Raw genomic sequence first — 12,980 nt, 5'->3', positions numbered from 1 at the left:
CCTGGAGCAATATATGTTGCTATTCCTGTATGCCTGGGGGAAAACAGGTCCAAAGGAAGGGTTCCCCACTGATTGAAGATCCTGTTTATCACTGAATCACATACTTCACATTTCTGATGGGTGGCAAAATGCTTGCTGAGGCTGTTCACCGGTGAATTTTGGGCTCTCAAGAGGTACACTGCCAATAGAGTGCCATAAGTTGATCATTTCTATAAACAAGGGAGATGGATCTCACCCCTCCATGCTTGTGTGTCACACACAGTTATATTGTCTGACATTATCAGGACATTCTGGGATTGTAGGAGTGCTAGGAATGCTTTGCAAGGTTCTCATACAGGTCTCAGTTCTACAAGTTGTGTGTGGATTCTGGCTTTCTTAGGCATCCAAGTGCCTTATGTTATATGACCCCAGCCTATCGGGTAGGCATCTGTAATTATCTTGTCAGATGTGCAGGACAGAAAGAGAAGCCCCCACAAACATGTACAAGGTACCTCCCCATTTCAGTGAGACCCTCAACTCAGTGGGGACTGTCACTAAGGTGATCATGCTTGCTTGCTCTGGTGTATACACTGTTCAGAGCCAAGCTTGTAGGCAATTGAGTTGGAGTCTGTCAAATGGCATCACATAAGTACATGATGCCATCTGCTGCAGAAAAGTGAGGCATATCTGAACTGATGATCAAAGGCTTTGCGTAGCTAGATCTGAATGCCCATGTCATGAAATCTGTCCTTAGGGAGGTCAGCCTTTGCCCTGATTGAATCCAAGGTAGATCCTATAAGTTCTATGCTCTGTGTTGAAGTCAGTGTAGACAAGATGTTTATGCAGATTCCCAGGGATACTAGAAGGTGGAACAGCAATGAGGTTGGCATTGAGACCTCCAGGCAAGAGCTGCCCATCAGAAGCAAATCGTGTAAGCTTCTGAGTTGCCTCATCTGAGCTGCTACTATTGAGAACACTTTTGTGAGGGCTCTGGGAGGTGTAGTTAACCCAAGAGGAAATACCCTGAATTTATAGTGCTGGAGGCCTACCACAACCTGAGGAATCATCTGTGGAGTGAATTGCCAAATGAAAGCACTTATTTCACATCAAGAGCTGTGAGCCGTGTGTCCTTTTCTGGGGATGATGTTATTGATGCCATTGTACTGTTGTGATAACTGGGTCTACAAATTTACCTAACTGGGAGCTCAAGAGTAAAAAAAAAAAATGAATGTTCATAAGATGCCACAACAACCTACAAATGTTGAGGTCAAAATTTATGAAAGGGAGACAAAGCCTGAATTAGTTCAAACAAAAAGGCCTACTGATATAACGCAAGGACTGTGTAAAGATCATGCTTGGTAAATATGAGAAATCTGTGAACCAAAATTGGTGTGTACGAAAACAGGCTTAACTAGTAGACAAAATGATGACATGGACTATTCCCCAACCTCTCTCTCTGTAGGTCCTTAAAGAGACTGAGAAGTACTGGCTACTGGAGCCAGCTTTATCATTCTGACTGCCACCCCCACCATCTTGTGGGATGCTGGACCTTCTTCAACCCGATCCTGAAAGATGCCCAGAATGGGACAGAGAGAGGGACCCAGATGACATTGCAACCTTTATTGGCTCCGGTTGAATCTCAACCACTACGTGGGACAAAATAGGATCAGACTCTAACAGCAACAGCAGCAGCTGTAACCCATAACTAATTTCTCCTTTCCCCAAAAGGACAGTTGATACCTTTTTGATACCATCTAAATAACTGTCAAACAAGGAGTTTTTACCTTCTAAAATGTCTTCAGACAAATGGAAAGGGAACAAGGGATGTTGATAAAATGAAAGCCTTACTTATTATATTGCAAATGTTTTGTTTTTCTTTATCCTTTTGTAAAAGGTTCAAAGGATTTTTAATGGTGTTTGTGCAATAGTACTAAGCAGACTGAGGGCTCTGAACCTGAACCTTATTTAAACACTGTCAAATGTTGGACAGTGGCTGGGTTAACACCTTTAGCCCATATATTCAATCTAAATCAATGTAATGGTACTCGCATGGAATTTCAGTTTGCAAATAAAAATGTTGAGTCAATGCAGCTCGAGAATGAGTCTCCAGCCTCCTTTCTTCTTAGGAACTAGGAAATATTTCCCCAATGTTGACGGGGTACCTGCTCTGTTGCTCCCTAGTGGAGAAGAGATTCAACTCCTTGGAGGATCCCCTCATGAGAGAAGTCCTTGAAAAGGGATGAGGAAGAAAGTTTTGGAGGTGGGGAGAGAAACTCAAAAGGTATAGCTAGAAGGGTGATATCTAGCACCTACTTGTCTATTATCAATCACCAATTGTGGGATAAGTTCTCTAAACATTGCCCAAAGTGGATCTTGGCGTTGGGAGAAGATGGCATCAATATTGGTTTGCAGCTCTCGATGGTCTCGTCAAAAATATCTCCTGATCAGGGAGTGAGACCGGGTAGCTGCATTTAAAGTGGAAGATGCAGCATTGCGACAGTCTGTACCCTTATGTTCACCTCTTCTGCAAGATTATGATAAGTTTTGTACAGAGTATGCTTTGTGAGGTATCATTTGAAAACTTACTTTGCTGCTCATTATTGCCCTGATAAAATGTATGCAACATTGTTTCCTGAACCTCAAAAGGAAATGATTCTCAAAGAAGAGAGAGCTGTAAGAATTCCTCCCTTTCTCTCTACACACGGCATGCACAATATCTGAAGAACAAAGGAAACCACTTTGGATGGGGGGAGGGATCTTGACTGAAAGGAATTCAGCCAATAAGATTGCTGAAACACATGGTGAGAGACTTTTGCTTTGAATTCACTTAGCTTGTTAAGTTAGGTATTAGCTGCAATTTACTTTTATTTTCTTGTAACCAATTCTGACTTTATGCCTCTTCACTTGTAGTCACAATCTATTCTTTTGTAGTTAATTTGTTTTCTTGTTTCATTTAGACCCAGTGTATTTTGGACTGGAGTGTTTGGGAACCTCCATCTGGGATAATAGTATTTGTGCATCTTATTTTCCAACAATAAAATGATGGACTTTATATGAGCTTACATTGTACAGGAGAGAGCTGGGTAGTCAGTACAAGACGTACATTTCTAGTGGGAAGTCTGGGACTGAGAATTTGCTGGTGGTATTCTGTGTTGTAATTCAAGAGTGGCTGGCTATAGCATTCATACTATAACTGGGAGTAACTTACATGCTGGAGGCTGAGAGAAAGCAGACCAGGACTGACTGCTCTCAGTGAAGCAGTATAAAAGGCACCCCACGCTGGAGAACTGAGGGGACACAGCTATTCATCGGTCCAGACTGTACCCTGGATAATATCACAAGAGTATCTTGGCCTTAGCATTTTTCTGCCATTTGTGAGGTGGCTCATAAAACTGCTGATGATAGAAGGGTTGTGGTAAGGGGCTCAGTTTGTAGGGGTGTTTATAGTATTTTCTCTTTGGGGCTGATGTTTATATATCCAGAGAGCAGAAGGTTGCCCTGGAGTCCTTCAATGACTGCAAAGAGGTGTCTGTTTTCTCACTGAAAAGATTAGCCTAATTAAATATTAAGTCCTCAACAGTGTTTTGGTCCTCCTTGGGAAACCCTGAAGAGGACAGCCACAATTCCCATCACAGCACAATGGTGGTTGCCACAAATCTTGGCCGCACTAAGCACAACTTAAAGTGAAGTTCTAGCCATCTGTCTGTACTTCTCAGTAAGGGCTTGAAATTGAGCTCTGTCCCCCTGATGCAACTTGTCCCTAAAGTCCATGAGCTTAGAAAAATTCAGAAAATCATATCTGGCAAGAAGAACTTGATAGTTTGGGATTCTAAACTACAGGTGTAAACATCTTCCTCCCCCTACGGTCTAGATGCACAGTCTACTCATCTGCAGGGGTGGCCGCTGGATGTGTGGATCCTTCTGGCCACGTACCGTACCAAGGACTTTTGTGTAGGATGGGTGAACAAGAACTCCACTCTCTTAGCTAGAGCAAAGTACATCTTTTCCGCCTTCTTTGGCCTAGGGGCACAGGTAGCCAGCATGTGCAATACAGCCCTTGCTGGTTCTAGTATGGCTTCATTTACTGAGAGTGCAGGATATTTAAAAGCTTATGCTGAGAGTCCTGAACCTCGTTTAAGGAGATTTGGAGCTCTTCCATGACACTAACAGCTCCTGAAATTGTTTAGGATAGTCTGGAGGAAGACTGAGGCTGGAGCAACCACCTCGCTGGGTGATGAGGACACATCCTATTGATACCAGACATACCAACGGATCTGGCTTATCTTCCTCTTCTTCCATGGCCTCAGAGGGAGGCTTTGGTTGACCCTTTGGAGGAGGGGGTGGTAAGGCTCCTCATTGGATCACATGGATTCCATGTACCACGGAACCCAGTAAGGCCAGTATGAGGAGTCAAAAGTAGGTCACAGTGGTCTGAGGCATTTAGTACCACCCATCTTCTGGGGGGGGGGGGGCTCTGTTTCTGTGGCCAAGACTGGATCCAGGAGATTCTCAATGTCCTGCCTGGGTTGATCTCTTTAGGTGGAGGTGAAGCTGAATCTCCTACCATGGAAAGGTTGGATATGGCTCCACTGGTGGCACTGTTGATTACATTGAGGGGAAACCATGGCTAGTGGACAGGACAGCAGATAGACTTCTTCCAGAATCCCCAATTGCTGCTGCTGTTAGATCTCCCTGGTGAGGATTAGTCTTGATAACAGCACTGGCAGTTGTTGCTCCCCAAAAAGGAATGGAGCCAGGCGAAAGTTTTTGAAGCCCAGCATCCTGGGCATAATCTAAGTTCCACCCTGGGATACCGTGAAGGTTCCTTGGGGTGGGGATTCGAACACTAACTGGGGAACTATTAAAAAAATAAAACTTAAGAAAATAAAAGTTTGGACATTTACAGGGAATGAGAAAGGATCAGCTCCGAACTGTAGGATTCTGACTCAGGCTATGCAGCAGTAGGAAGGAATTGGAGAAGCAGTTCGTCCTCCCCACCTCTTATACCATCAATGTGGAACTTGAGAGCAGGGGTGCAGGTGCAGACCCTCGGATACTGCTTGCAAAAATTCCCTCATCTTAGTTGTATCCATAGTGAAATACACAGAGACCAGCACTAAAGAGATGAAAGTTTACTTACCAGTCTTCTTGAACTGTAGTTACTGTCTTTAGAGAGACTCACTTACAGGACCCTAATCTGTTTTAATTTTTAAAGAGAATATCTCAGAAGGCTCTGACTAGTGGAGCTGTAAGTATGTTCCCTAATCAATCCAAATATTTGTTCAAGGTTACAAAGAACCATAGGCACCAACTCTTGTTCTTCCATTCCATTTAATCAGAATTTAAAAAAACAGATTAAAAAGGGTACCAGAACGTGGTTGACAATATCTGTCTATATATTTTACTTACAAAATTCAGATTAAGGAATTTACAAGCAACTGTTTTCCATTGAGTACTGCCTGTATACTGCAGATCACTTCTGGGAGATTCAGTAACAACAACTCTCAAAGAAGGAAAATTGTGTAGTATTTTTAATAAATATTAGAAGACTTTTCTTTAATTGGGCATCATACTAACAATCAAAATTATGTATTGCAAACATACGATCAGAAAGATTTTTCAGATATGTTGCGACAACTGCTTTGGATCTGTTAGAATACACTTTAGGTATCGCAACATAACATTTGAATGCAAAGCTTAACCCTTTAGACAGTCTTTTAGCAAAGATAGTCTCCCCCTGAATTTATTACCATAAGCAATGTAGGAAATTTGTATATAAGTAACAGTCCTACATATGCTGCAGTTAAATGCAATTTTAACATCTTGCACTATGCAACATAGCCTCATCTGGTAATGTGCAGGATCTTAGAAAAATACTGTAAGATAGACATATTCATACAGAAGTCAGAAGCCACCAAGTTAGCAATTTGGAATGTACCTTACTTTTATGGAATACTATTTAGGGCACCTCAGCAATCACGACTGGCATCTTACAGACTCTCTTGGTTGATGTTATAACCACTAAATACCTCAAGGAGCAGCAACTACAACCAGGTAAATGGTAAAGATCCTTGATGCTGTAGAGCATGTGAAGGAATCTGTTTTGGTCTACACACAGAGAGAGACTTAAGTACTTTCAGTGGACCAGCTGGAAAGACATACAGAAATAGACTTCTTTTAGACAGAGCCCCAAATCAATCACACGGGTTTAAAAAGGGATTAAAATCATACAGAATTTAAACCTCTTTGTGTACCTGTTCAGTTTCTTAAGCTCCAGTATAGGACAGTTCCCTAGTCTCTCTTTCCCCCATATAAACTAGGGAATGAGAGAAGAACTCTTTCCAAATATTTCTGGGGAACTTCTATTGTTCTCAGTCATGGGAGGGAAGTTACTTTATGTTGCATTTTCTCACAAGAGGAATGCCTGAAAAAGTATGGGAATTGCAAAGCAGCTTGCAATAAAGTCAAATAGAACTAACACTGAATAATCTCTACATTTCCACCTATCAGAAGACTATACAAACTCAGACATCCTGACTTTTAGTTCACATATGAAGTATCAAAGAAGGCATGGATGAGCCCCTTTCTAACCTTCCTTACTAATGGCTTATGTCTATTTTCAACTACCCAGGAAAGCACTCTGACAAAGGGAGGAGCTTATCCCAAAGCAGATAGTTTTACCTCACCAGCAGCACCCACAAATTTGCAACTTTATTGTGCAAAGCTGCTGCTGAGCTCATCTTATGACACAGTTAAGTTCATCATCTTTGTCTCCTTGTCGAAGAGTGTAGAAAGTGGCTCTCTTCATATCCTTGACCCCTCAGTGACTGCTGAGAATGCCATGGTGTTGCATGGGTATATAAATGCTCAAAATCCAACTAAGGAGCCTGATACAATCTATCCACCAACTTGTATATAGGTGGCATAGATAACAAGGGTAGTATGGCACCTCTTAGAGCTGTTATTTTAGGCTCTCTGCAGAACCACATGGGCATCGATTGTCACTGGTTTACATCCTGTTCAGGTTTTCCCTGCAACCATAAGGGCTAATAACAATTCTTAAAAAAAAAAAAATGGAAGTTAAGATCCTGAAGCAAAATTTAGTAGGAAGAAGTGAATTCTGTGGCAGACTCTCAGAATATACATTATACACTTCCATTGTTTTGAACTGAATTTGAGAGAACAGCAAGATTAGTGGTGCTGCTTCATCTTACACTCCTTATATGCCCTGATATCACAGACCCAAATCCTAGATTAGTTTCTTTAATATTTGCATAAGTTTCAATGTTGATGTCATCAGTGCAGTCATTGGTGCCAATGAACTTGGCTGGATCTGGCCCAAAAAGAACGTTGACAGTAGAGGATGACCGTTCCATGCAAAATGCCTTCAGTAGACTCAGGATCCTGGCAGAATTGAAGAGCAAAGGTTGAACAGATTTTGGTCTGTGAATATCCCTAAAAGAGACACTTAAGGTGGTTCCTTTGGCTCATATCAGACATTGTACCATCATAGGAAGCATGAACTGTATCACTTGAACCTCAAAACCCTTTGGTTGGTTGCAGCATCAAGAAAATCATGATGGGGCAGAATGGAGCCAAAGACTGAAACAGCACTTGTTGAAGTCACAAAACTAGTATGAAGCCTATCTAAATCCAACAATATATTATTTTATTATGAATGACAAAGAACAGTCATTGGGCCAGGGAAAGAGAACACGATTCTACAGCCTGCTGTCTAGGGCACTTACCTAGGATGTTCAAATGCCTGCTCCAATGACTAATTATTTATAAAGCGTAACAGCTTCAACAGAAGAATTTGAGAGATGTCTGTCCCAGAATACCCCCTTGCCCAGCAGCTAGGGCACTCTCCTGTAATATGGAAGGCCCAAATTCAAATCCCTTCTCCACATCAAGCAGACTGGGGGATTGAAGCTGGGTCATCCACATCCCAGGTAAGTGCTCTAGCCATTCAGCCACCCAAAAAACAAAAACAAAAAAACTTATTTCAGGCCAAAGGAAATGTTTTGTTTAACCCAAAACAGATCTTTTCAATTCATCAAAAGTTGTCACAATATTTTCATTTGGTTTGACCTGAACCAAAGTTGGTTTTTCTTTTGTACTGCCAGTGAACTGAAATAAGAGTTATTAGCCCAGCTCAACACATCAATATCATGGTGACAGGCAGAGTAAGAATCTGAATGTAACAGAAAAGTTATCCAGGGATTCAGTGTTCACTCCTGAAGCAGACAAAGGAAGCAGGATGGAGTCAGGGCCATGGCTGCTTATAGAACCTTGCACTAAGCATTTAGATCCATGAGGAAAGCATGTACCCAGGCCAAAGGGTTACAGTGTTGCAAAGGATTCATTCTCCATGCACACACATCTCAAAAAGGAAGATCCATGCTGACACTTCTTAAAGGTGAATTAAGATGTAAAATTATGGGATAAATCCTGTACACTTCCATGTATAGGAGGGCCCTGAAGTCAGCAGAACTGGTGTTGTTCCACCTCGGTGGGATAGGCAGGGGATAGGCATGTATCACCTTAATCAAACTGTACTCCATGAACTTTGACTCATACTGCAAAATACTTTTCAGTTTTTCTGCTGAAACCCTAAAATGCTTAACCAGATTCACCATATAATGAGCTTGCAACAGAGGGGTCCACAAGCTTTGTAGGTTTATAAAAAATATAATTCAGACTATATATAAAAGTATATAAACATAGTATACTCACTTCATTGTTTGCTATTTCACTTGGTGTTGGCCAATTTGTGGTATCATTGAAGTCACTAGCCTGTAAAGTTACAAAATATATGTTTACCAGAACAGCATTTCAGAATGAGTGGATGAGGTCTGGCACACTTAACAGTGATAGTCAGAGATGGACTATGTTTCATAACAGTAATCAGAATAAATCACTTCTCATTTGATATGTGAGAACTGTAATGGAAACCAGGTACACCATTACTTTAACCAACAAAAAAAACCCCAGTATGCAATCCAGTCAGCTACTCAGAGTGGTTGCCTCCAATGCAAAGTTCTACACCATAGTAAATTAAGATTTAAAATAAAACGATGTTAAAAAGGGGATCCTAATGACAAACTTCTTTAGCTTGCTGTTACTGTAATTTTCAGCCTAACTCTTTGATGGACAGAGTTCTATTTAATGGATATAGCCATAAAAAGCACTCCCAGCAACTAATTAAAAACCCCATATGTCACAGTTACAATATGCTACTGGACAGGTGTATTTCATTTGGATAAAAATCTTTTAGATGAAAGCAACTAGACTGCTAATTGTAATATATGAACTCTTTTTCCCTCTTTAAATCTCTGATTATCTCCCGTCTGCCCAGAGTTCTCTTCACAGCTACGTTAACAGTCCTAAGAAAAAGTGTTAAAAAAAGGTTACTCACCTCATAACTAGTTGTCTTTGAATTGTGTTGCATATGTCCACTTCACTGCAGGTGTAATACACACCTCGCGCACTGATGCTGGAGAGTTTTCCCATGCTGCAACTGTAGGGCTGCAATGCATGCTCTCTGGTTTCCCTCGTGTTCTGAACAGAGAGTATGAAGGATAGAGCCTTCCTACCAGAAGGTTAGATGAGGACTCCAGCGCACTGGGGAAGGAGGGTGGATCTTGGAATGGACATATGCAACACATCTCAAAAAAGCAACAGCTACAAAAAGATGAGTAACCATTTTGTCTTTTGAATGATTGTATAAGTCCATTCCACCGCAGATGCCCCCAAGCGATTTTCAGTGGAGGTGGGGCTAGGTGTCTCATTTGAAGACAGAATATAGGACTGTTTTCCCCATATTTTCATCTTCCCTCGATGGCACAATAACAACACAATCTAGCAAATATGTTAACAGAGGACCACACTGCTGCTGTACAAATGTTGATGATGGGGGCGTTTCCCACAAACATAGCAGAGGAGAAATGCAACCTACATGCAGTGTGCTGACTTTTCAGGAGGTTCTACCTTTAACAGAATAGCACATAGCAATGCAGCTGGTAATCCATCTCAAGAGCCATTGTGTCATAACAGGATGACCTCTTAGCTGTTCTACAGAGGATCCAAAGAGCTGGGAAGAAACCAAAGGGCTTTGTTCTACCCAGACAAAAAGGTAGGGCTTGGCACACACCTGAAGTGTTCAGCTTTTAGTTTTGTGAGCACGTGGATTCAGAAAAAGGACCGGTAAGTGTATTGACTAATGAAGTGGAAATCAGATACTACTTTGGAAAGAAACTTCGGGTTTCACAGATTCCAAGGCCAACATGTTGATAAATGCAAAGTAATGCACAATGGGAAAACATAATCCCAACTCTACAGATAAAATGATGGGGTCTAAATTACCTGTTACCACTCAAGAAAGAGATCTTGGAGTCATTGTGGATAGTTCTTTGAAAACATCCACTCAATATGCAGCAGTCAAAAAAGCTAACAGAACATTGGTTTCAGAGAGTTTTTGTAAAGTTTATCCGTGAGGAAGTTTGTGTGGAAGGTTGTTTTTTTATGAGAGTATCCAGTTTTGAGAGTTCATTCTTAATCTTTCCCTGTTTGCTGTATAGGATGATATATGCCATCATGTGCCAGCAATGCCCCTCTGCCATGTACATTGGCCAAACCGGACAGTCTCTCCGCAAAAGAATTAATGGACACAAATTTGACATCAGGAATCATAATACTCAAAAACCAGTGGGAGAACACTTTAACCTGTCTGGCCATTCAATGACAGACGTGCGGGTGGCTATCTTACAACAGAAAAACTTCAAAACCAGACTCCAACAAGAGACTGCTGAGCTGGAATTGCTATGCAAACTAGATACAATCAACTCAGGATTGAATAAGGACTGGGAATGGCTGAGCCATTACAAACATTGAATCTATCTCCCCTTGTAAGTATTCTCACACTTCTTATCAAACTGTCTGTACTGGGCTAGCTTGATCATCACTTCAAAGGTTTTTTTCTCTTACTTAATTGGCCTCTCAGAGTTGGTAAGACAACTCCCACCTGTTCATGCTCTCTGTGTGTGTGTGTGTGTGTGTGTGTGTGTGTGTGTGTGTGTGTGTGTGTGTATATATATATATATCCTCAATATATGTTTCACTCTATATGCATCCGAAGAAATGGGCTGTAGTCCATGAAAGCTTATGCTATAATAAATTTGTTAGTCTCTAAGGTGCCACAAGTACTCCTGTTCTTTTAACAGAATGTTGGGCATCCTTAAGAAAGGGACAGATAAGAAGACAGAAAATATATTGCCTCTATATAAATCCATGGTATGCCCACATCTTGAATATTGCATGCAGATGTGGTCGCCCCATCCCAAAGAAGATACATTGGAACTGGAAAAGGTGCAGAAAAGGGCAACAAAAATTATTAGGGGTATGGAACGGCTTCTGTATGTGGAGAGATTAATAAAACTGGGACTTTTCAGCTTGGAAAAGAAACTAAGGAGGGATATGATAGAGGTCTATAAAATCATGACTGGTGTAGAGAAAATAAATAAGGACTTGCTATTTACTACTTCTTCTAACAGAAGAACTTGGGGTCACCAAATGAAATTAATAGGCAGCAGGTTTAAAAACAAACAAAAGAAAGTATTTTTTCACACAACGCAAGTCAACTTGTGGAACTCTTTGCCAAAGGATGTTGTGAAGGCCAAGACTATAACGGGGTTCAAAAAAGAACAAGATAAATTCATGGAGGATACGTCCATCAATGGCTATTAGCCGGGATGGGCAGGGATGGTGTCCCTAGCTTCTGTTTGCCAGAAGCTGGGAATGAGCGACAGGAAATGGATCACTTGATGATTACCTGTTCTGTTCATTCCCTTCGGGACCCCTGGCATTGGCCACAGTTGGAAGACTGGATACTGGGCTAGATGGACCTTTGGTCTGACCCAGTATGGCCGTCCTTATGCTCTTAGAAGAGAAGCTTGTGATCAGCTAGTCTGACTTCCTGTATAACAGGCCAAACCCTATATTGCACCTTGTCCCTGTAGACTATATTCATGAAGAATCTGTTACCAGGGCATGTAGCTCCCCCACTCTCCCCACAAAGGTGATGGCTAGCAAAAAGGCCATCTTCACCAAGAGGTGTAACATTGAGCAAGAGGCTAAGGGCTTGAATGGAGGATCCGTAAGACCTGACAGAACTAGATTCATATCCGAAGGTGAATCTGAGTCCTGAATAGGTGGAAAACAGTTTATCTAGTCCATTTAGGAACATGGCTGTCCTAGGATTAGCGAAAACAATCCTTTCAGCAATATACAGGTGAAATGCTGAATTTGCAATCAAATGCACCTTAATAGCACTGAATGTTATACCTGATTCTTTAAGATGTAAAAGACAGTCCAAAATCTTTGGAATTGTAGATTGTGTAGGAGACATTATGGCTAGCTGCTCAGGTAGAGAAGCGCTTCCATTTACAAAGGTAAGGAGCTTTCATGGATGGCTTTCTGCTGCTGAGCAGGATATTCTGGACTGTCACTGAACAGTGCGGCTTCTCTGGTTTTAAGCACCAAGGAACCAAGATGAGAGGTTCACCACATGCAGATTCAGGTGCAACGTGCGCATGTAATGCTGGGAAATCAAGTCTTTGCCTAGTGGCAGAAGTAAGAGTTCTCTGATGGACAATCTGTGCAGATCCAAGTACTAGAGTTGCCTCAGCCAGGCTGAAGCGTGAAGATCATTCTGCCTCGTTCTTGCTTTAGTTTCACTATGTCTTTGGAATGAGGGGTGCTGGGGTGGTATGCACACAGCAGGTTTTTGTCCCATGAAAGCATCTGAAATGGACTGTGGCCAGCTCAGGAACAGAACTGAGGACATTTTCTGTTCTGCTCAGTTGCGAACAAATTCATCATAGAAATCCCTACACATACTCAAATCACTGACCTTAAAACTGTCGTGTTGAGAGCTCATTCATGATCTAGGCTGAACAGTGTGCTCAGGCGGTCTGCCAGGCAATTCTGAACTCCCAGCAGCT

At 41.7% G+C, this 12,980-nt stretch overlaps 1 protein-coding gene across 2 annotated transcripts in view; it reads right to left on the bottom strand.

Annotated features, from left to right (window-relative positions):
* LARP1B (La ribonucleoprotein 1B) overlaps positions 1-12,980 on the bottom strand; it is a 106,243-nt gene that overhangs the window by 64,454 nt on the left and 28,809 nt on the right. For both annotated transcript variants that reach the window (XR_004645787.1, XM_034770975.1), the window contains exon 3: positions 8,716-8,775. Coding sequence is in view for 1 of the 2 variants with exons in the window: in XM_034770975.1 (XP_034626866.1) it covers positions 8,716-8,775 (60 nt within the window). In the remaining variant the exon portion in view is untranslated. The remainder of the gene's footprint in view (positions 1-8,715; positions 8,776-12,980) is intronic.

Source organism: Trachemys scripta, chromosome 5 (assembly GCF_013100865.1).
Source record: "Trachemys scripta elegans isolate TJP31775 chromosome 5, CAS_Tse_1.0, whole genome shotgun sequence".
NCBI classification, from domain to species: Eukaryota; Metazoa; Chordata; order Testudines; family Emydidae; genus Trachemys; species Trachemys scripta.
Note: the sequence above shows the minus strand (reverse complement) of the source record. Positions and strands in the feature narration are given on the sequence as shown.